General features: G+C 42.7%; 2 protein-coding genes across 3 annotated transcripts in view; one reads left to right on the forward strand and one right to left on the reverse strand.

Moving 5' to 3' along the window:
• Positions 1–23,035, forward strand: part of RANBP9 (RAN binding protein 9) — a 93,072-nt gene extending 70,037 nt beyond the window's left edge. The window contains exons 10-14 of one of the 2 annotated variants that reach the window (XM_011222903.3): positions 289–433; positions 4,200–4,321; positions 5,976–6,127; positions 14,628–14,739; positions 18,450–19,446. In XM_011222903.3, the coding sequence (XP_011221205.2) occupies positions 289–433; positions 4,200–4,321; positions 5,976–6,127; positions 14,628–14,739; positions 18,450–18,580 (662 nt within the window). In that variant the 3' untranslated portion in view covers positions 18,581–19,446. Of the gene's footprint in view, positions 1–288; positions 434–4,199; positions 4,322–5,975; positions 6,128–14,627; positions 14,740–18,449; positions 19,447–22,583 lie in introns of those variants that run through there. The other variant, XM_034660304.1, reaches the window with a different exon arrangement.
• On the reverse strand, positions 20,126–24,477 carry NOL7 (nucleolar protein 7). The gene is made up of 8 exons (XM_034660314.1): positions 23,928–24,477; positions 23,785–23,845; positions 23,066–23,124; positions 21,548–21,579; positions 21,226–21,313; positions 20,762–20,883; positions 20,612–20,689; positions 20,126–20,322 (listed from the first exon to the last, which is right to left on the reverse strand). Exons 1-8 carry the CDS (start codon positions 24,332–24,334, stop codon positions 20,246–20,248), a joined length of 924 nt encoding a protein of 307 aa, XP_034516205.1. The 5' UTR covers positions 24,335–24,477; the 3' UTR covers positions 20,126–20,245.
• Positions 24,478–24,651: the final 174 nt, after the last annotated feature.

Consider the following 24,651-nt stretch of genomic DNA (forward strand, 5'->3'; position numbering starts at 1 on the left):
AATGGGAGCGATGAGAACATTGCCCTTCTAGGGGGGTCGTGGGGATTAAATAAGATCCATAACGAAGCCTTCAGTCAATGTTAGAGGAGATGGTAATTACAGCCCACAATTAATATCCTTATAGCCTTTCAAAGAAGTTACCGGTTTGTTTACTATTTAAGTAATGCATTGACTTTCCTACATTATAAAAGTTTTAAATGCAAGATCAGAATATGATTACGTTGTTTACAACTAAATAATAATTTTGTGTGTGTGTGTTCATGCATCTTTTTCTTTTTTTCCCCCCAGGTTTTGAAAGTTGTAGTAATGGTGTAATATCAAATAAAGCACATCAGTCATATTGCCATAGTAAACACCCGTCATCCAGTTTGAACGTACCAGAACTAAACAGTATAAACATGTCACGGTCACAGCAAGTTAATAACTTCACCAGGTACGTAATCTCCCCTCCCTAGCTTTTGTATTATTATAAGCAACCTAAGTGTCATCATTTTCAGTAATTCAGAAAAGTTGAATTATATGGTCCGTAATGGGGGTCTGGGAGTTCCCAAGCCCCCAGAGAATAAAAGGGGTACGGAGTAAGTTCCCCAGAGCTTTTCAGTCTCCCCATATGCATGCTGCCTCTCTCCTTCGTTCCTTTCTCTGACTCTGCGTTCCCTCTTCCCCCTGCCGGGGCTGTAAGAATCCCCTCTGGGCTCTGCCTTCTTCTGGTTTTCCTGCCGGCACCAGCCTATACAGATGGTCACATAAATGCTGTTCTTCTGGTTCCAAGTTAAGTCACAGTGGTATATTTACTCTCTAGAAGTAACATAAAACACGTTTACAACTCTTTTTTCCTTTGCGTGTGGGCTTTTTTGGTGTAAATGTGTAGAATGTTTCCTGAGTTCCAAATAACTTTACGAAGAATCTTTTCTGAAAGCCTGTCTTTAGGGAGCTTGCTTATAGCAGCAGATGGACCTTAAGTCATTTGGTAATAAGCACAGGGCGTGAGTGTAGTATTGAGGACCTGTTGGGTGTCAGATATTCTGCTAAGCATGGTCTCTGACTTCAAAGAGCTTTGAGAGAAGGGATGTCCACATGACTACACTAAAATCCTTGATAACTCGGGTTGGAGATTCCCGAACCTAAAGGTTGGTGGAATGTAATCATTTGAACACTAATGTAGGAGAGCAGCAAAGCTCTTACGAAGTCAGCCTGCCCAGACCATCCAGCATCTGAATTCTCTTTGGTTCAGGACTAGTGGAATGATAAAAATAATACGAATAAAAAATAATGGGTAGATTTTATCAATTTGATGTTGGTTTGGTCTTATCACATGATAAGACCATTGGTTGGTTGCACTGCACTTGGGGGAGTGTTCATCAGTGTAAAACTTTCTCATCAGAGAGGAGAAAGAGCCCAACTTTTCACATGGGACTTAATGGAAATAAGATTCTGGAGAAAGGCGTCTGTATAAAAATCTGTATTTGCAATTTGGGAGAGAGAGAGTAATCAGAATATCCAGATTATCTATCCCAAGTGACGAGCTACCGAAGTGATGGTGGTGTGGTACAGGCTGCGGTGGGCGTCCCCAGAAGAGGTGTGAGAAGAGTAGTGGGAAGAATGGCTGTCCCTTGCAGGGAGATTAGGGTAGTGTTTCAGTAGAAATGACATACTAGAAAATGGAAGATTAGAAGACTGTGTTGTGGGGCGCCTGGGTAGCGCAGTGGTTAAGCGTCTGCCTTCGGCTCAGGGCGTGATCCCGGTGTTCCGGGATCGAGTCCCACATCGGGCTCTTCCGCTGGGAGCCTGCTTCTTCCTCTCCCACTCCCCTGCTGTGTTCCCTCTCTCACTGGCTGTCTCTCTGTCACATAAATAAATAAAATCTTAAAAAAAAAAAAAGAAGAAAAAGACTGTGTTGTAATAAAAATTATGTATGGAAATTTAGAAAGGTAAGCCTTCAGTACTTACCATACTTGATGGCACGTTAGTACTGTATTGTTGGTAGAGGGTTCTGCCATTGTTGGGGGCAGGACTGCGGGCAGTTCACGGGTTATTAAATACTCTCCATGGCAGGAAGTTGCTAAAGAGCCCCATTACTACCTGAGTTCAGGCAAGCAAGCTCACCGGAAGGGTTTGGTGACACAGCCTCCTCTGAGTGCAGTGAAGAAGGAGAAGAAAGGAAGCTCTTCAACTGCCTTAAGCTGTTTAACAGTAACAGTTACTTTATAGCTGGTAAAGGCCATCCTTACAATGGGATTGTGGGATTGCGAAGTAAGCAAAGATGGTATTAACTATTAAAACCATTTTACAGATGTAGAGCTGAACACCAGAAGTGTAAATGACTTTCTGGGGGGTCAAGTTCAGTAATTAGTGGCTAGTAAGTTGCAGAACCGTGACTACTTCCCAGGATTTCTGACTTCCAGACACGTGCTTTTTCCATTATACTGCACCCCACCCTCTGCCCCATCTGAAATGCTGCTCCCCTCCCTCCCCGTCCTCCCTCCTAACTTCCGTTCAAGCAGGCTGTAAAACTCAGTCCCATTGTTACTCTTCCAGGATGATTTCCTTGGTTACATCCCCACCAAATGTTGTGTCGCCCCTAGTAATTAACTTTCATCCTAGGTCTGATCCCGTTTGCCCCTGGAGGGCAGAGGCTGTTCCATTGCACCCTTAGCACCTAACACAGAACATGGCTCAAAAGCTCTTAAATGTGCGTTGAGTGAAAGAATTCCTCCCAAATACTATGTTGTATTGTCAAAAAAAAAAAGAAAAAAATTTAGTATACTTATTAAGATCACTAAAAACTATGATCTTAAGAATTTCCATTAAATTAAACATTATTATTTTTAAAGTTTGATTTTTCTTATCCCAGAATTCATCAAGATAGAGTAAACCAGGGGCGCCTGGGTGTCTCAGTCATTTGAGCACCCGATTCTTGATCTCAGCTCAGGTCTTGGTCTCAGGGTCGTGCATTCAAGCCCCGTACTGGGCTCCACACTGGGCCAGGAGCCTCCTTAAACAAACAAACAACAAACATAGAGTAAACAAGCGTTTCTGACTGATGGAGGAATCCTGGGGCCGTTGCCCCCTTCTTCCTAGGTCTGTGTCTTTTTACCTGACGTCTTTTGCTGACAGAAGCAGTGCCCCTACGCGAGCACCCTTAAACTCGCACGCTCACCCCGAGGTGCTGCCAGTGTTACGTCTGGGGGCATCACACACAGAGTGCTCTTTGCTCATCTGCTTTCAGTGTTGTTTTTTTCTACAAATGAATATGCGTTGCTTTTTAAATGAGAAAAGTGCATTTTAATGTATTTCCTATATTTTCGTCAAGTGTGTTCTTCTGGACTACATGATCCTTACGTCGATCTTCACTGGGGAAGTCTTCAGGAGTGGGTGTTTATCGTTCTTAGAGTGCCAGGGGGCATCCAGCGACAGCTTCAGTGTGTCCTGATAAGGCCACTGGCACGGGGCTGCTCATCAGTAAATGAGACACAAGTGAAAGTTAGAAGCAACCTCAGGATCCGAAACGGCATTTTTAAACTTCAGATTTGGCAGTGCTTTAGATTTCTCAAGCCGACGCGAAAGCCTGTGGGAGGAAAATGGTGTTGGGTGCCGACGAGGTCTGAGAGGACCGGACGCAGTGGTTTTCCAGGTCGTCATTTACCTTTGCAGGAGGCTGTGTATCTAAGGAGAGGGGACAAATGCGGAATGTCAAGACCTTTAAAGAAAAAAAATTGTCTTAGGAGGGGTGAATATGAGGGCAGGAAAGGGGTGAAGCGGCATCCGGGAATGGTTAGAGAGTGAAGTTTTCCCCTTTTTTTCTTTGAATGCTGGAAATGCATGCCGGGCGAGGGTGGGGGATCTTGGGGCAAAGGCTAATTATAACAAAAAACAAAGCACAGATCTGAGTCGGAAAAATCGTGGGAAGTCTGTGAAAAAGAGCTTGCCCAAATTGATATAAAGTCAGAAAACCACTGCATTTTAGGGCACACACTTTTTTCCCCTTCCCCATCCAAGAGTACACATTTGTTAAGAGCGAGCTGCATATTGGCTTTGAAGACATTCAAGATTGAACTAAACACCTTTTTCTGCAGATTGCTGTTGCCTTATATTACAAAGTCAGTTTATGAGCAGGCTATGTAGTTGAGTAGTAATTTATTTTAAACTAAGCTACAAGTATGCGATTTCTAAAATTAGGTTTGTTTTTTTCATTCCAGCAACGATGTAGACATGGAAACAGAGCACTACTCCAATGGGGTTGGAGAGACTTCATCCAATGGTTTCCTAAATGGTAGCTCTAAACACGACCACGAGATGGAAGATTGTGACACCGAAATGGGTCTGCAGTGATATTTCTTACATTTTTAATAAAAAATGATGACTACAAGGTTATGTTTTTACTTGTATTGATTCACAGCCGATGAGCAGAAGTCAGATTTACAGACGTATGTGTCGCTGGATCTGACGGTGGTACATATTACCTAAACTGTGCTGTGTGAGCGAGTTGCTGGGGGAGCAGAGGTACTTTCCAGTGCCTTCTGAAGTCAAGCGCTGGCCGGTTCCCTGTGCGGCGCTGTTTCAGCTCGGCGTTGGTGCTGTCATTAATGCGGCCGTGCTCTTGGTGGTGTTAACTTTCTTAAGGATGTTTGCGGTTGGAGATGTGAAAAGTTTTTATGCTTATTTCAATATAACCAGTAAAGGCCAGATGGGTAGAGATGATTTTATGAATTCTAATCATTTTCTTTTGTTGATTTAATGTGAATGTATGTGACTATGCGTAGTTCAGTGCCTGGCACGTAGTAGGGGCTTAAGTGTGACCCACCCTTCTCCTCCCCACCGCCCAAAAAATGGTGTGGCTGGAAGGTACAATAGCATCCATAATTTTGTTTTGTTGACAACTTGTGTGTAGTACATTGTACCATAAAGTTAAACCGTCGGCAAACTTCCCCATCAGTTGGTGAATGAAAATTTTATTGGAGCCTAAAAATTCTTATTTGTCTGAATTCCATGGCAACATTAGATTTCTGACTGTTTTGAGGTTAGAAGGTCTTTATGGGGGATTGTTGTTGAGGATTATGTGTTCAGTGTAGAATTCACTTTTTCAAGCCAGGGGTTTAATTTAGAAGGCAGCCTGGTTTTCCTGTGTCGTATCCCAGCAGCCTCAACCTTCGGAGAGTGATTTCAGCCTGGTGGCTAGGAACAGCTCTAGAGGCAGATGACCCGGATTCGAATTCTGCGACTGCCACTTACTAGCTGTGTAACCTTGGGCAAGTTACTTAAGAGCTCAGTGCCTCAGTTTCTTCATCTGTAAAATGGGTACAGTAACAATAACAGGTCTGTAGGTCATTGTGGAGATTAGGTGAGCCAATCTGTGAAAAGCTAATAAGCACAAAGGAAGAGCTCAGTAAATGTTGGTTCTTGTCCTCATGAGCAATTTCTGTGTCATTAGTCATCCATACAGTTACATTATTGATCAGTGATTGTTGTCCACCAAGATCTGTACCATACAATTATTCTGTAAAAGTGGGTGATTAACCCTTCTGATAACATGGCGTCTTCTGTGTTTCTTTGGAGTCATTTAGCTTTTAGCCAAGAGGCATCCTTGTGTTCTGTCTCTGTGTGCTGCCAGAGCAGCCCTAGAGGCGGTTACTGATGGTGTTCTTTTCTTAATGCTGCTTAATGTAGCTTGGGAGATTTGTGCTGAACTTCTTATAAACCTTTCCCTGATAACCCAGGTGCACCCTACACTGAAAGGTGGTCACCCGACTTCGGCTGCATGCTGGAGATCGGACCTAGATTCTTGAGACGTAGAGAAAGTATACCTTTTAGCTGCAGAGTTTCACACTGAATTACAGTAAATCTACATATTTAGATAAACTATTAGGTAGTAATTGGTAAATGAAACGTACAAAATGTTATAAGCAATTTATGTTCATTTCTCCATTGTATTTCATTTCATAAGGTAGTAAGATACTCATTTATTTTGCTTACAGAAGTTGATTCGAGTCAGTTAAGACGCCAGTTGTGTGGAGGAAGTCAAGCCGCCATAGAGAGAATGATTCACTTCGGCAGAGAACTACAAGCCATGAGCGAACAGCTGAGGAGAGAATGTGGCAAGAACACAGCAAATAAAAAAATGTTGAAGGTAGATTTGTTTTTCCTTGAAAAATTAGAAATGTGTCAAAGGACCTAAATTGTCATTTTGTGAAACATTGAGTAGTGCCAGGAATTCTGGTTCGACTTCCAGTAAAAAATACAGATTAAACCCCAGTTCTCCCACCTGTCAGCACTGTATACCCTTTGTCAACTTCTTTAGTTTTATTTTCTCAGCTGTAAAATTGGCAGAGTTATTAGGAGGGGTGTGGGTTTGCTGATAAAACTATGAATTTGAGATATTCAGCAAACATGGTTCAGGGCTGCAGCAAATTCAGTGTCTACTATGTGATTTTCATTTTGATGGTGATTGCTGAGGCCTTGGGTCATCTTTCAAAACCAGGAGAGTTAAAATGCGTTTTCAGCTCTTCTGGATTGGCGTGTACGATGGATGGTGAGATGGTTGAGATCACAACAGTTCAGCATGTGAGCCACGATTGTATGTATCAGTTGCAGATGGACGAGTTTTCCCCCACCTTAGGTCAGCACTGCAATTCGTTGTAGAGATGTTAAAATTCTTTAAAAGTTTTTTTTTTTTTCCATACTCCTAAAAGTCCCAGTAGCCCCATGAGTCAGTGAAACATTAACCTCGCCATGGTATTTTTTTTTTAATTTATGTTTTTGTAATCCTGCATTAGGTTGGGCTCAGAGGTGATTTGTTATAAATATTTGCTCCCGAATGTTTTGAAAGAAGTCCAAACAACAATGGGGAGATGGGTGCGCTGGCCCTGAGCCCGATGCCTGGGTGTAGTGGGAAAGCGCAAGGCCTCGGCCACCCCTTCCTGACCCAGACTGAGACTCAGCGCCCCCACCAGCTCCGCCCGGTAGCAGCAAATGCGACATGTGGGCAGCAATGTAAAACAGCCTCCCTCACTGTAGCCTCAGTAGGGCACCTGTCGTGTAGACAGAGCCTACCCGCTTAGCCTAGGAGCAGATAAGGAGCCCCGCGCGTACATCGCCAGCTAAACGGCGTGTGCGGTCTTGTCGTCTCAGTCGCTGTGGCACTAGGAGAGCTGGGCTCCGTGCACGTGGCACTTCCTCTGCCGGAGAGCACAACTGCTCTTTCTAACGGCCACCCTCAGCCATCCAAAAAAGGGGGGGAGGGCTGAATTATGATTTTTATGCTAAATAAATCAGTGGAATATGTCACTTAAACAATTTCTCATTTAAAATGTCAAATCATTTGGTGGGACAGCCAACTGGTGCAGCTACTGTGGAAAACGGTTTGGAGAGTTCCCAAAAAATAAGAATAGAACTACCGTATGATTCAGTAATTCCACGACTGGGTATTTACCCAAAGACTATGAAAACGGTAATTCAAAAAGATACACGCGCCCCTGCGTTCACTGCAGCATCGTTTACAGTAGCCAGGTTACGGAAGCAGCCCGAGTGTCCCTCGGTAGACGAATGGAGAGAGATGTGCTATGTATGTATATATATTTGTGGAGTATTTATAAATATACACACACAATGGAATGTTGCTCAGCCATAAAAAAGGATGAAATCTTGCCGTTTGTGACAACATGAATGGACTAAGAAGGTATTGTGCTAAGTGAAATCAGTCAGAGAGAGACAAGTACACGATTTCCCTCATGTGGAATTTAAGAAACAAAACGAATGAACAAACAAAAGACCAAAAAACGGGCTGTTACCTGCAGAGAACAGAGGGAAGGTGGGTAGGGGATGGACGAGATGGTTGATGGGGTTCAAGAGCACACTTCATGCGATGAGCCCTGAGGAGCGTAGAGAATTGTTGAACCACTATATGGTACACCTAAAACTAACGTAACTCTCTAATTATACTGGAATTAAAAAAAAAATAAAATAAAAATCTGGCATTCCTATATCAGGAAAATGGCCGTCCACATTTGCCCTCTAAGATGAAGAATTCCTTGAGGTCAGCCCAGGTCTTCGCTCCTCCCCCTCGAACTATATCTAATGCAGGTAGCACCGAGCTATTTAATGAGTGTTTATTAAGAAGAGTTTTGTTCGTATGGGTTATGTTTGTTTTTATCATACTAGAAATTAAAACTGTGATCCATTTATTGACAAATAATCATAAATCCACTGGCTATTTTTATGAAAAATAACTTCCAAAAAATTCGAACGGTGGCGTGGCTTTGAGCGCTGGGTGTAACGGAGGGTAAACGGCATTCTCCTCCCTCCCTGCACACACCCCGTAACCTCTGGAAACCCCCACCGTGTGGCTGTGGGAGCATGAGAGTGAGACGAGAGAAAGTAGTGTCTTCGTGTCATTATGAACACAGTTCGGAGCTCACACGACCTCCTGAGAGGGTCTCAGATTGGACCCAGGTATCTCTGGACGGTACTTGGAGAGCTGCTGTTTTAGGGGAGACTTGGGGATACAGAATGTTTTTAAGAGTTCCCACGCTTTTTTACACTAGGTCGTCTCACTGTTTTCTCGTTAAAACTTGATGCTAATGGCTAAGGATGAAGGAGTGGGGTTTCTGTAATGTCTTTGAAAATGCAGGATTTCGCTTCAGCAGCTGACTGACTTTGATTCCAATGTGCAAGAAGCCCCGAAAATGGCATTATGTGGCCTCTTCTCAAAGAGGGTCCTTGATTATATATTGAATTATGTAGAGATGTATTTCATCTTCTTCATCTAAAGAATGTGGATGGCTTTGATTTTGCACTTCTGACTTCTGAGCAAATGCCAACTGCTTCACGAGACTTTCTTAATCTCCTGAACTCCTTCCTTCCCATTCCCTCAACTTACCTGGATCCACAGAGGGATATGCTGGCTGACTGAGCCAACTCTGAAGCCCCTGAAACAGCTGGAGGATACAAGGACAACATGAAAATTTTCTTGGCCATAGTTGAGAAGGTTTAGAAATTACTCCTTTTCCTTTTATTTTTCACTTCAGGGCACGTGTGATCATAGTGGGTATTTTTTCTCTTTCATTTTGTGTGGATCTGCATAAATATCTGAGTCACACATAGAGAGCGAGCGAGCGAGCAAGATTTGTTTAAATGCGAAGGTAAGAGTCCCCTAAATGCTTTACCGTGAGGCACCTCGCATTCTGCCTGCCCTGAGCCCTGGGGGAGCAGGCCTGGTGCGGATGGGGGCGCCTGCCTGCACTAAATGTGGGGGAGGAGCGCCTGCAGCCCCCCCCCCCGCCCCGTTCTCTCCGCTCCTCTGCTCACCTTCTCTCAGTTTCTCACCTGCCTGCGCCTGCCAGTGGCTTTCAGGACAAGCACCTGAACTTGTTGGGCTGCCGTGGACGGAGCCGCTGCGGGGCGCCTGCGGGACTGGTGCAGAGTCCGGTATGAGCTGGCAGCTCCAGCTGGCGACCAAGCAAAGAGAGAGCAGTTCAGACTCAGCCTGTGTAGAAAGCTGCTGCAGATCTTAGGCCAGCTCTGAGTGCGGTTTGAGAATCCCACCTAGGTGGCGGCACGTGGGCCTCAGGAATTCTGCCCATGGAGATCTTTCCTTCTGCAGTGAAAAGTAACCCAGCATCCCGTGACCGTGCACAGATAGTCAGTTTTGTGTCTTAAGTCCCATGTGCATATATTTTACCTCGTAATTACAGTTATACTGATTTGTATTGTTTTTGTCGACGGTCATAAACACTTATTTCCAGTTTCTTTGCATTTAGTTATTTTTAAGTGGCTACATCATACTCTTTAATGCTGCTCTATCTGTTCATTTAAGCATTGCTCTGTTAGATTTTTTGCTTTTATTCAAATGCTTTAGTGAATGGCTTTATACATGTATCTTGGTTTCTTCCTTAAAATGATAACACTGGGTGAGAGTCCTAGAAATAGAACGATGGAGTCCCAGGATGGTATTAGTGTGGCGTTTGCTATATAGTGCTCTCCTGCTTTCCGGAAACCTCTACCAGCTTACCCGCGATGGAAAGGAAAGTGCCAGAGGCACTGCTGCATTCATCTACTTCAGCGGGCCCCACATCAGACCTTAACATGGCTTATTTGCATTTCTCTGGTCACCACCAAAGCTTAACCCTCCGTTTAGTTCTGCAGGATTTAAAACATGAATGTTGTGCCTTGACTCCATTCCCTTTGTAAAGAAGGATAAAATAGATACAGGGAACCTGGTGGTGTAAACCTTCTTTTTCTTCCTCTTAAGGTTCTGTTAGTTTTCTTGCATAGAGCTTCACCTGACTTCCCATCTTTGTTCTTATGCTGCTGTGCGATCTTTCTAAAGTCTGGTTTTATCTCTGTCGGTCCTCGACTTAAAACTCTATTGCCATATTGGAAAAAATTCAAGCTTTTTAATGTGATTTAGGGGCATTTTAGGATCTGACCTCTTACCTGTGGTTCCATCCCTGCCTTTCTTTCTCTCAGCCTGTTTCCTTGGAGCTTGGGTCTCTTTCTGTGATTATGTCACATGGCAGCATACTCTCTGTTAATAAGCGGGACACGGTACGTTGCTTATTTATGTGTCTGACTTTCTGTAAGACCGCGAGATTCCTTGAAACAGTGACTGACTGGGTCCTGGTGGTTGCCAGCTGTGGCCTGAGTGTCTGGCAGCTGTGTGCAATAATTTATTCAATTGTATTGCAAATATTAGAGCTAAATGTCAGACTTTTGTCATCTTAATATTTAGATCGGCAATTAAAAGAAACTGCATCTTACAAAAATAATTCCTGCACTAGCTGTGTGCTCTTAAGCTCTCCCTGCCTCAGTTTGCTTCTAAGATGGGCACAACAGTATCCACCTCCTGAGGTTATTATGAGGATAAAAGGAGTCTATCCACGTGCGTGAAAATTACCATCATCATCTTTTCCCATGCGGTTTTGTTTTAAATATTAGGAAAGGTGTAAACAGAGGAATGGTTGGTCTGGATTTGAGATCTGGGGCTGCGCCATTTCTCCCTTTTGCTAGCTTTTCTGGATATATGGCCCCAGGGGGGTAGTTTTGTGCTTAAAGGTTTTTATATACCCATTGCTCCTTAGCCAATTCTTTAGTCTACTTGAAAAATGTGTCTGTAGTGTGGGGATGGTCCCCATGAGGTGGTTGTGGGGTAAATGGAAGTCTTGAGCAAAGATCAGTCCTTCAGAAGTGGTGTGAGGGATCCGTTAGCTTTGCAGGACGCAGGCCGTGCACTCTCGGTCAGTAGCCTCGGCTGGAGTGAACCGCTGGCAGAGCTGAGCAGCGCTGCGGGGCACACTGTGCTGTTCCTGAATTCACCTATCCATGGTTTCCTCAGCACTTTCCCCCGTGTGCCTTCTGACCTGGGAAGGCGTTCTGTTACCTGTCTCTCCCAGGTCTCCGCTGCTCCTCCAGATCCGGGCACTGACTGTTGCCAAAATAAGACGACATCTGGGGGGCTCAGTTGGTGAAGTGGCTGCCTTCGGCTCAGGTCGTGACCTCGGGGTCCTGGGATCGAGCCCCGCATTGGGCTCCCTACTCAGTGGGGAGTCTGCTTGTCCCTCTGCCTCCCTCCCCCCTTCCCCGCACTTGCTCTCTCAAATTTTTTTTTTTATTATGTTAGTCACCATACGGTACATCCTTAGTGTTTGATGTAGTGTTCCATGATTCATTGTTTGCATATAACACCCAGTGCTCCATGCAATACTGCCCTCCTTACTACCCATTACCAGCCTGTCCCAGGCTTCAGAAGCCCTCAGTTTGTTTCCCAGAGTCCATAGCCTCTTGTGGTTCATTCCCCCTCCTGTTTACCCCCCCCTTCATTCTTCCCTTCCTTCTCCTACCAATCTCCCTATTTCTTATGTTCCGTAAATGAGTGAAACTATATGATAATTGTCTTTCTCTGCTTGACTTATTTCACTTAGCATAATCTCCAGTGCCATCCATGTTGCAGCAAATGCTGGGTAATCGTTCTTTCTGATGGCTGAGTAATATTCCATCGTATATATGGACCACGTCTTCTTTATCCATTCGTCTGTTGAAGGGCATCTCGGCTCCTTCCACAATTCAGCTATTGTGGACAATGCTGCTATGAACATTGGGGTGCTTATGGCCCTTCTCTTCACTACGTCTGTATCTTTTGGGTAAATAGTAGTGCAATTGGTGGGTCATAGGGTAACTCTATTTTTAACTTTTTGAGGGACCTCCACACGGTTTTCCAAAGTGGCTGTACCAACTTGCATTCCCGCCAACAGTGTAAGAGGGATCCCCTTCCTCCACATCCTCTCCAGCATTTGTTTTTTCTTGCCTTGTCAATTTTTGCCATTCTAACTGGAGTAAGGTGGTATCTCAGTGTAGTTTTGATTTGAATTTCCCTGATGGCCAATGATTTTGAACATTTTTTCATTTGTCTGTTAGCCATTTGTATGTCTTCATTGGAAAAGTGTCTGTTCATATCTTCTTGCCCATTTTTTTTTTGTTTCTCATATATTTTTGAGAAGTTCTTTATAGATCTTGGGTACCAGCCTTTTATCTGTAGTTTCATTTGCAAATATCTTCTCCCATTCCGTGGGCTGCCTCTTTGTTTTGATGATTGTTTCCTTGGCTGTGCAGAAACTTTTTATCTTGATGAAGTCCCAAAAGTTCATTTTTTCTTTTATTTCTCTTGCCTTTGGAGATGTGTCGTGAAAAAGGTTGCTCTGGCCGATGTCATAGAAGTTGTTGCCTATGTTCTCCTCTAGAATTTTGATGGATTCCTGTCTCACATTGACATCCATTTGGAGTTTATCTTTGCTTATGGTGTGAGAGAGTGGTCAAGTTCATTCTTTTGCATATAGCTGTCCAGTTTTCCCAGCATCATTTATTGAAGAGACTTTTTTCCCTCTGGATATTTTTTCCTGCTTTGTCAAAGATTAGTTGACCATAGAGCCGAGGGTCCATTTCTGGGTTCTCTGTTCTGTACCATTGGTCTGTGTGTCTGTTTTTGTGCCAGTACCATGCTGTCTTTGTGATCACAGCTTTGTAGTATAGCTCGAAATCCGGCATTGTGATGCCCCCAGCTTTGTTTTTCCTTTTCAACAGTTCCTTGGAGATTCGGGGCCTTTTCTGGTTCCATACAAATTTAAGGACTATTTGTTCCAGTTCTTTGAAAAATGTCCTCGGTATTTTGATCGGGATAGCATTGAAAGTGTAGATTGCTCTGGGTAGTATGGACATTTTAACTATGTTAATTCTTCCAATCCATGAGCATGGAATATTTTTCCATCTTTTTATGTCTTCCTCAATATCTTTCAAAAGTGATCTATAGTTTCTAGGATATAGGTCCTTTACGTCTCTGGTTAAGTTAATTCCAAGGNTGATTGGGATACCTTTGAAAGTGTAGATTGCTCTGGGTAGCATGGACATTTTAACTATGTTTATTCTTCTGATCCATGAGCATGGAATATTTTTCCATCTTTTTATGTCTTCCTCAATATCTTTCAAAAGNCCATCTTTTTGTGTCTTCAGTGTCTTTCAAGAGTGATTTGTAGTTTCTTGACTATAGATCCTTTACCTCTCCGGGTAAGTTAATTCCGAGATATCGTATGATTTTTGGTGCTATTGTAAGTGGAATCGATTCCCTAATTTCTTTCTTCAGTCTCATTCGTGTATAGAGATGCAACTGATTTCCGAGCATTGATTTTGTATCCCGCCACATTACTGAATTGCTCTATGAGTTCTAGTAATTTGGGGGTGGAGTCTTTGAGTTTTCAGGGTCCTGGGATCGAGCCCCGCACCGGGCTCCCTATTTAGTGGGGAGTCTGCTTGTCCCTCTGCCTACCCCCCCACCCCCGCTCTTGCTCTCTCTCAAATAAAATCTTTAAAAAAATCATGTGTTGAAAGATTAGAGTGAACTGACGTTGCTAATAACTTCATTGCGCTGTTTGTCCTTATGACGTTCTCAGGACCTCTTCTACAGACAGAGGAGGAAACGGACACTTAGGCCATTGCTGGCCAGAGGCCACACAGCAGCTGATAATGCAGCTTGAACTTGAAACTAGTGTCTGAAATCACTGTAATGTGCACCTCCCATAGAAAGAAGACAGAAAGAGTGATTGATGGAAAAGACTGTGTGTCAGTTCCTTTAGGAAGGATGTCTTGAGGATAGTTGAAACTACTGAATGTTCGTGAAGGGGGGCCAGTTTAATTTTTTGATTCCTGAGTGAGAAAATGACATCCAGTGAGATGTAGCGAGTTCCCATGTCTATCTAAAAAAATATATAGGGAGGCCCTATCCTTTTCACGTCAGATTCGTATCGGTAATAAATTATAGAGCATCTGAATGTTTTTGTCTTCCTCTTTAATTAGCACATTCCAGAAGAATTCGTTTTAATTCTGCTCTGCAAGTGCAGGGATGGGGAAAGTTTAATGAGAATGGCTGTGTACAGTAAAGAAAAATGAAAATAGCATAGGCTTTGTTGCATAATCTAGTTGTTAAAAAACATATAGCTTCATAATCATAGAGGTAGGTGGGTTTAAATGTTACAGTAGTCTAGGGCCATGAAGCTGTGTATTTTACTTGTCTCCCAACTTTGTAACTGTGGGGGATCACAGTAGTTTAAATGTTTGAATTAAAAACCAAACTATGTTTTCAACAGGATGCATTCAGTTTACTCGCTTATTCAGATCCCTGGAACAGCCCAGTTGGAAATCAGCTTGACCCAATTCAGAGAGAACCTGTGTGCTCAGCTCTTAACAGTGCAATATTAGGTGAGTAAAGCACAGCTTCAACTAGATTCTCTGAATATTTGAGGTGATATTTGTGCTGGGATTTCTAGAAGGGGAAATGCTTTTCTACATTTTAAAAAAGTTAAAATTATTTTGAAATATGGAAACCTTCCCCTCCATTAGCTCAATTCCAGATGAACTGGATTCAGATGGAATAAATAAAAAAACAGTGCTTTGGGATACACCTGGAGAAGTCAGGAAAAGAGACATTTTTGTGTCCATGTTATGTAAGCATTTCTGGACTGAGCCACACATACCGCGGCTCCCACGGTGCTGAAAATGCAGACACAGGGGCCTTCCAGGTGATGAGAGCGCGCCCGGTCGGCACCAAGCCCTGGAGTAGCGTTCTGTTTGCATTAAAGTTGAGCATAGTCAGCCAAATGCCCTTACCGAATAACAGGGGGAGGGGGGGCAAGAAAGAACAGCAGGGTCAGTAGTGAGGTCGAGCCAGAGGCGAGGCTGAGAGAGAGGCTACCGGTTCCCGTTCCTGTGAGTGACTCACTGCAACTCGCTACAGCCCTGATTTTTTGTGTCTGAACTCTGCAGCATTCAGCGTGTTTACATATAAACTCTACAGGGTTGTTTAGATCAAACTATCTTCTAATTTCTGGATAATTCTTTTTAAATGTAATTTATAAGTAAGAGTGATTTTTCACCTGACTTTAGAATCTAGATCCCCAGGTAAAATGAGACTCCGCTTTCTAAGTCTTTTCTTGCAACATGGCCCTGTCAGATGTTGGGGCTTTTAGGAACATGTTTCAGACTGTTTTAGGTGCATGAGAGCAGTGCCACAGAGTAGCTTCGAGAACATTTTAGACAGGGAGACAGACATGTAGAGGGCAGGGCCCATGGCCAGAACGTAAAGGAAGCAGGTATTCACGGTTGACCCTTAATCCATTTATTTGCTCTTATAAAGTTATTTGCAGTTGACCCTTGAAGAATGTGGGGGTTGGGGTACGAACCCCCCTGCACAGTCAAAAATTTGCACGTAACTTTTACTCCCCCAAAACTTAACCTGCTAAGCCTACTGTTGGCTGGAAGCCTTACCAGTACCATGAGCACTTGGTTAGCACGTATCTTGTATGTTATATGTGTAACGTACTGGATTCTTACCATAAAGCTGGAGAAAAGACGTGAAGAAAACCGTAAGGGAAAATGCCTCTGCATTACTGTGCTATCTCCATAAAAACGCCACTTGGAAGTGGACCTGTGCGGTTCAAACCCCGGCTTCTCAAGGGTCAACTGTCAATTCACTGTGTGTTTAGGTCTAATAGTGGGGGTTTTGAAATAATATTTTATAAAACATTTTTGTGTTGTTTCCTTAAATTTAGAGTTTGTATATAATAAATAATGTGAATTCTTTAATGTGTTGCATTCTCTTTGGTTATATGAAATTCGTTTAGCTCTATTGGTAAAAATAGAACTTAGCAATGCTGGGATTGTAGGGCAAATTATGGTTTACTATAATTGTCTTTTTGAAATTACTACATGATAGGTATCACGAAGGCTTAATTTAAGCTTCATATATAGGTATCACTCAGACTTGGAAAGAATTTTCCTTATTTTTTCCCCAAATTTTTATTTAAATTCTAGTTAGCATAGAGTGGATTATTGGTTTCAGGAGTAGAATTCAGTGATGCATCACTTACATAGGACACCCAGTGCTCACCACAAATGGACTCTAATCCCATCCCCCACTCACCTTCCCTCCTTCAACCCTCCGTTTGTTCTCTTTGAGTGTCTTACGGCTTGCTTCCCCCCCTTTTTTTTCCCTTCCCATATGTTCATGTTTTGTTTTTTAAATTCCACGTAGGAGATCATGTGGTACTTGTCTTTCTCTGACTGCATTTAGCATAATACACTCTAGCTCCACCCATGTCTTTGCAAATGGCAAGGTTTCTTTTTTCTGTTTTTTTTTTTTTGCAGCTGAGTAATATTCTATTGTACATGCCACATCTTCTGGAAAAAATTTTTGGGAGTAACCAGTTTTCTTAGGACGGTTTTTTTTTTTTTTCATCTTGGGTTCTTTAAAGGAATTCAGTTATTAAATTTTTCAGGACCATTATACAAGATAAACATACTCTTATGTGCTGCAGATTATGTAGTATGTAAGCGCAGCTATAAATAGTACTTAAGTTTATATTGATGTAATTCCTACAAAATTAATGACAAGATTAAATTGCTGTGGGTGAATGTGCTAAATATTTACATCATGCTATTTTATGTAGTTTCATCTCTAATTAGTGCTTAGGGTTGTTACATGAATTGTATGTAATTCCAGGAAGTTCTATATCCAAAAAAACTGTAAAGATGCTTATAACCACATGCCTCCCCAGCCCCCCCCAATTAAAATTCTATCAGAGTACCTCCAGATGCTTACCTCTGAGCAAGGTTACTTCCCTATAAACCATCAAGAGACAGCTTTGAGAAAATGTTTCCTTTACAGTTTTTATTCCCTGTTACGTTGATTTTGTGTAAAAAATTGTTCTTGACTCAAGGCAGAACTGTAAAAGTCCTGCTTAAGATTAGACTTGGTAAAAAAATGTTTATCACCATCCAAGTTTAACTAGTGTCTTGCCAAATAATAGCCAGGACTTTATTCATCCTAACCCACAGACCGCTTTTTAAACCATGCTTTCTCCCCAGTCTCTGTACCTTTTTCTTGCATTTTTTCATTCTTATATTCTTGATCCTTTTTCTCTTATACCTTTAAATCCTGAATTTGCTTCCCTTTTTTTTTTTTTGGCTTCATTCCACCTGGATCTTTTCTTTCTCCCACCACATTGCAAACTTGGAACCCAGAGTCAAATCAAACATATGGAGCCTTTCCAGCCAGTATCATGGTTTTTGCCCTTTGTTATCAAGTATGCCTACAAAGGACTGATTAGTAATTAGATTAATTGGGAATCTACGTAAACTTAAAATGTGGAAATCTCCACCCAAGGAGAGATCACCAGCTACTTGGTGGTTGGCCACTTTCACCAGTAGTTCACTTTTTCATCTCTGGCCAAGAACAAATTTTGGTAATTAACTGCATCTGTACTATAATTGAAAATTTGGGGCATGTATGACCCTGAAAACTAATTTATTGGCAATTTTAAAAATATTTTATCTACCAATTATAAACTAACTCCCTCCAAGATTATAGGGTGGTTTTGCTTTTGTCGTCACTCATGGCCACCATCATCACCATTAGCCCCCTAGAAACCCAAATAACACTCACCAGTGTGCCTTGGAGACAGCCTCAGTTGGGTTCTCTCCCCAGAAGGGGAAGAATCCATCAGTGAAATTTTTACTGAAAACGTGGTGTCTTTTTTTGGTAAGTCAACTGACTTTAGTCAAGCTGAAGAGAAATACTAAATATTCCTTACTCCTCACTGTAAATATCAAGGAAGAAATTTACACCTTTCCCATCATAGTTAAAATGGAAGTTTTTAAGTATCTAAAATTTAAAAAGTCTAATTCTGCAAGAATTTGTCTTAACAGATGAATACCCACCACCCATATTATCTAGTCAGAATAGCATGTCCACGACAGTAATCATTTGCCTAGAAATTACCATCACTAGTTAGGTAATTAAGAGCAGCGTAGGCATTGCTAATTTATAAAGAAATGCAGTATTTTCCCAACTGGGAAGTTGTTAGAAAATGTCTTGCTAATTGCTCTTTCCATTTTTAATCATTTTTCCTCAGAAACCCACAATCTGCCAAAGCAACCTCCACTTGCCCTAGCAATGGGACAGGCCACACAATGTCTAGGACTGATGGCTCGATCAGGAATCGGATCCTGTGCATTTGCCACAGTGGAAGACTACCTACATTAGCTATGCATTTAAGGGGCTCACACGTATATTGTGGCATATAGTCAACACGGAAGTAGACCAGCTCTGCTGATTTGAAATTTAGATTTTTTTTAATTATGTACTGGGGACAGGTTTTTGTCGCTTTACATTGCTTCCTAGTTTACAGCATGATGCAAATGATTTTCTAACTTGGTGTTAGGAGAAATTATTTTCCATCTTTAACCTCTTAGTTGTCTAAGAGTTAAATATTACTGAATTTCAGACGTTCAAATTGATCATCACAAATCCTTTAAAAAGAAAAGAATTACCTAAAAGAAACCAAAAAATCCTGCCGCCTTTGGGGGAGAGGGGGGGAAGGAGACGGAACAAGTTGTGTTTGTGTTAGCATGTGGGTGACGTAAACTTCAAATCGGGAGATGCTCCGACCCCCACTCCCATGTAAGCATTCAATCAGTGTAACTTGCAAAACGCATAAACATCCGACAGTTTGAATTTATAGTGTTGATGGAAGAAATCATTTTTAATGTGTACTGTAAAACTTGAAATACTCAGGAGCTGAGTGAATATGTTTGTTGCTACTTACAATCCCGACCTGTTAGTCCCAGTAGTTTTGTTTTAACATGGTCTTTTTCAACTTTGTTTCCTGTTCAACTACAGACGACTTCTGTTGTAGACTCACAGTTTAACTGTTGTATTATAACAGTATTACATGTCAACAGTGTGGTTATGACCTTTATTTATATAAAAACCAAATATTTAGTCAATTTACCGTGTCTTAATTTAATCTTTGTACACCTTCCATTTTTAAGTGCTTAAATGAGTACTATATTGCAATAAAAATGTAGTGATATAATTAACCAGCCATTAAAAATTTACTATTACAGATACTAGAGTGTCGAGTTTATATATCAGGTATTTGCATACTTCTGATTAATATAAAATTAGAGCAATTAAAATGAACGGTTTCTACTGTAAATCTGAGTTCTACAACCTACGACTGCCTTCAGTGTATCGGCCTCCCTGGATTAGGGTCAAACCTGATATTGTGGGTGCTGCAGACAGAGAACAGGAAATCTTCTGTTTTTATAAAAACTACAATATAGCATGGGAGTTGCCCGTAAAGTAACCAGGATAACCATATCCTTTGGTTGACTTTTAACTTTTTGTATGTACACGGAGGCTTGAGTTTTCTTTAAGAAGAAATATTTATTAGCCATTGCACTCTTCCAGTTACTTCTTTCCTATTCTGTATTCCGTAAAACAAATTCTCACCAAAGCACCAGAACATGTGCAAGATGAAGGCAGCTGAGAGCTGCAGCTGGAAAGCCCCAGCCGTCCGCTTCCCCTCTCGCCCTGCTGTGCACCCAGCACTGCAGGGGGGAAGACGTGCGTCTGATTAAATGCACAAACAAACACTCAGCAAAAGGAAAACAATTCCTTTTAAATTGCTTTTTCTTCCAGTGTAATCCTCAGAGATGGCAAGGCACCCCTGTACTCCAGAAGGATGAAATGTGGTGGGGGGGCTTCCCCCAGAAGATCTAGGACTTTTGCAATGACCCTTCAAAATAATTTTTATAAATGATTGATTTATTAGATTTTTCAGAAAAACTCATTGTCTAAACCACATAACGAAGTACTATATACATAGACGTACATACAAGTTCTCAGTCTTCATTTTGCTTTGCTTTACTTCTTGGAAGTTTTCATCTTTCTGACCATCCACCGCCTTTTAAACCTCTTTGCATTTTGTTTTTTTTGGGTTCCTAAAATAGAAAATCTTGTGCAGTAAGAATATTAGATATAAAATTCCCAAGAAATAATTCCAAAGTTTCCAAGATTCTATGAATACTAGAATTAAGTCTATTAAATCAGATTGTACAGATGTACATAGATACCACGCCGATCTATTTTTCAGAAGCACCTTTCACATACTAATACAGAAGGCATTATAAGGAAAACGTCGATGCTTCATAATTATTTAGTCTCCTTAGAAAAGAGCATTTTTCGATATTAAAAAAAAAAACCAAAACTAAGAATAAAGCTAGATCTTACCCCAAGAATTATTCAGAAACTGGGCTGCAGCCTTTTTCACTGGTAACCTCTTATTTTCAAGAGACAGGAACTTATTTACTAGAAAAGAGAATTATTTATCATTTTTGTTTAATTTGCAATAAACAGAGAAACAGTCTGTAAAGAACTTACCAGTAGTTCTGTTGGTTCCTGGACCATACAAAGAATTCTGTATAAAGGCCTTCGCTGCTTCTTGCCTCGAATCTCTCAGATCTTGATCTTTTAGCCTTAGAGCCAAGTAGCTTTTATTCTGGCTGGTGACCAACACAAAAGGTCAAAATGAGCAAGTCTGATAACGTGCTTACTGTGAAAGTAAAGAGCATTTTTATTGTTGCTTCAAATAGTGAAAAACCAAAATCCTAATTTTGTATATGCACAGATAATAAAACTAAATCACAGGGCTACTTTCTTTTACTAGAAATAGACTAATATTTATGTTTTAGTAGGCAAATATTCTTATATAAGTATCTGAATTGGTTTTCCCACAGAGAATCTAATCTGAAACCACTACTAATTAAACTATTTCTCCACATAAGCCACTACTTTAACTCTCTTCAGTCACCTTTACATTCTCTGTAGAAAGAAAGACGACTTACCCGACAGACTGTACTTTCTGTGCTTTTTCTTTAGCATTCTTGGAATCACTTCCTTTTTCATAGTCTTCCTTTTTCTTCTGCAAATTAGCTAAAAAAGTGAGTTTTATTTCTAGTTAGTCCTTATGTAAAAATAAAGCAGAAACATTTACTGGAGTTCACTTTAAACATCTACTCATACCAATTTCGGTGCAATTTTTATTTGTAAGAAATAGACAACAGGTCCAAGCTACACTCTCTCCGGGCCAGTAACATTTGGCTTCAGAGATCTTCAGATGCGCTGACACTTACATGAGCAAGTTGTTTAAATGAGAACAGTTCATACCTTCTTTCAACTTTCCTGATGGCTTCTTTATGCTAAGAACGAACAATAAAAATACTGATAAGTATGGCAGATAGATAGCAAAGATTACTCCACTTATTACACAATTTCATCTGGCTTTACAAATAAGATACCCCCTTTCATTATCACCACCCTCAGTTTTTACTCAGGATCCGTTTTGGAAAGTAAAAGTCCCTCCTGATGCACTGCTGCCAATTCCCAAGCTAGGATATTCTAGGATGGAGTATCTTCCCAGAATTTAAGTTGTGAAGGCATATGAGCAAACTTTACTACAGCAAACTGCTTCTACTGAACAGTTAGACTTAAGAAAAAAGTGTGTTACATAACAGAGTATTCAAAATATGAAGTGAAAGGTGGTAGGACGGCATCCTTTAATTTGGAGAAATCACAGGATTAATTCAGCAGTTCAGGCACAAACACAAGGATGGAGACAAGGACTAGCCTCAAGGAGTAGTGGTCAAATGGAGACACAAACGTAAGCCGACAAAATGCAACAGGAGATTTCCATACAGAAGCACTTGCACAGTAGAAAAGCTATACAAAGGAGGAAGTGATGGGGTGGGGGGAGTAAGAGAAGGAAGAGGTGACATTTGAGCTTGGTTTCTAAAGAGAAAAGGGGAATATGCCACCACACGCATCTGAATGTATATATATTCAGGATCTGAATAACTTCGGAAAAGTTTTTACTGAAATTTAAGAACCACTGGCCTAGGTAAAAAATATGGGACTAAACTTCTGAACTTAGAGCATTTAGGAGGGACACCTGGGTGGCTCAGTTGGTTACGTGCCTGCCTTCAGTTCTGGTCATGATCCCAGGGTCCTGGGATTGAGCCCAGGCATTGGGCTCCTTCCTCAGCAGGGAGCCTGCTTCTCCCCGTCTGCCACTCCCCCTGCTTGTGCTCTTTCTCTGACAAATAAAAATCTTTACAAGAAAAAAAAAAAAAAGCATTTAGGAGAAGCGGGGAGGGGGGCAGACATTAAAAATTACCCCATATTTAGAAGTCTAAATCTGTTACAGTTTGATTTCATGGGATAGATGAGGAAGAAGATGACAGCATCTGCCTTTAACCATTCAACAGAGGGCGAAGCTGCTAAATGAAATGAATGAAGCGGCAGCAGCCAAGGCAAGTACGGGACAAGAGGACCTTCAGGAGCCTGTGGACACGTGTCTGCTACTCCACTAAATGCTAAGTCTCAACACTTATTTAACTCGCCACCATCTACCCCGCCCTTAGCACAAGGACAGGAGCACAAGCATTTATTGACTAAACACCCTGCAATCAATAACTCAGAAGCCAGTTAGCTATAGGAATGAACAAAAAGAAGTAAAAGACTGAAAAGTGGAGTTAATTCCCTCCACCTTTCCCACCAAATTCAAGTATCTACTGCCTAGCTTTTTACTCTTTTATTCTAGTATGTGGATTCAAATAAACCTTTGCACCAATCAGGAACTCACAGGTGTACGTAAGCAAAGTGTAGGTAACAAGATCCGCTACTTACGTAGTCGGTCCGGCTGTAGTTAACTTCTCTAGAATGTTATCTGGAAGGAGTTTTCTTTTCTTAGATAAAAAGATTTAAAAATTAATCAGCAGTGAGGTACATGGCAGTATGCCCCGACTTGCTTCTGAAGTTTCTGATTTTGAGGACAGCTTTACATCTAGACGAATGAATTAGGGTGAGCCCTGCCTCGACGACCTCTAAGTTGTGGGAAGACGGGGCCCACGAAACAACCTATTCCACATTCTCCGGGAGACTGTGAAGGCTGCCCACCGCAGGCCAACCCAAAAGCCACAGTTCTACAATGAGCTCAAGTAAGTCCCGTCCACCTGGAGTTCGTTCTTTGCGGCCCATCTGCCAAACGTCGGATAGCAAAGCAATCATACTCTATGCTGTACAGCCCTCCGCTTACAAAGTACCTCACATAATTCTCACAGCAACCCAATTTCGGATAAAGAAACGACCTCCGCGAGGCTAGACGACTAGGCTGTCATGGTGAGCTGTCCCAAGTGGGATGAACCCTCCGAATCTCGAATTCACGACTCTTCCCATTTTCATTCGGTGGACAGCAAAGAGCTCAAGCGCCTTTGCTTTCGCCGTTGTCTGAAGGCATATTAGCGACTTTCCCCCGCCCGTAAGCACCCCCCCAGCTGGGGCACCACACTTGGGAATTCAAACCTGGCCCGGTGTTTCAAAAGAGAGACGCCCCCCTACCCTCTAACCTTTTGTTCGATGAACAGCTCCTCGCGTCGCTTCCTCTTCTCCTTCAGGAGCGTTTTATCCCTAAAAGAGGGACAAGTTAGTGCGGGGCGACACGCGCGGGACGGGAAGGGGCGGTTCTTCCGGCCGGCGGCGAGCTCCGAACCTGCGCACCGACTCCCGAACCCGCCGTTCCTCTTCTCGTGCTTCCGCCTGGGCGCTGGCGAAAGTCAGCTCCTCCGGGGCCTCGTCGTCAAACTCGTCGTCCCCTTCCTCGTCTTCTTCCTCCAACGGCTCCGCGGCAGCGCCGCTGCTGGGCTGTCCAAGCAACAGGCCGTGCTCCGCCTCCTCCTCCTCCTCGGAGGCGGGCTGGCCCTCGTCCACCATCGCCGACGCCGGGGTGCGGGACGCGCGCGGCCGGAGCTGCACCATGGCCCGCGCAGCGCCGGAGATCTGGCCTCTGACCCGGAAGCAACGCGCAAGCGCAGCGTGACGTGGAGAGCGCGCGACGCGAGTTGCGTCGCCCCCTGCAGGTGCAGATGAGGAGACAGCAGCGCGACGGCGGAGGCGCATGCGCAGATGGGGAAGGGCGTGGTCAAAGGAGAGCGGAGCGTTGGCGGGGGCGGGAATGTTTTCTTTCTTACTCCTGGAGGTTTCCCCGCCTGGGACGCCGCCTAGATTTCACCCTGCCCTGAGCTCCCGCAGTGAGAGCAGGTCGGGATGGCGCTTGTTTCTAGGAGGGGAAGAGCCATCGTGAGACCTCCTCTGGGAAGCTGACAGCAGGGTTGCCTGGGTCTCCCCTCCTCCAGTCCCGCTGCCACGGGCTATGCCGTCCACGGGCACAGAAACCTGTGACCACAAGCCCCGGTGGCCCTACCTAGCACCGCGAT

This window comes from Ailuropoda melanoleuca, chromosome 5, assembly GCF_002007445.2.
Source record: "Ailuropoda melanoleuca isolate Jingjing chromosome 5, ASM200744v2, whole genome shotgun sequence".
Classification (NCBI taxonomy): Eukaryota; Metazoa; Chordata; class Mammalia; order Carnivora; family Ursidae; genus Ailuropoda; species Ailuropoda melanoleuca.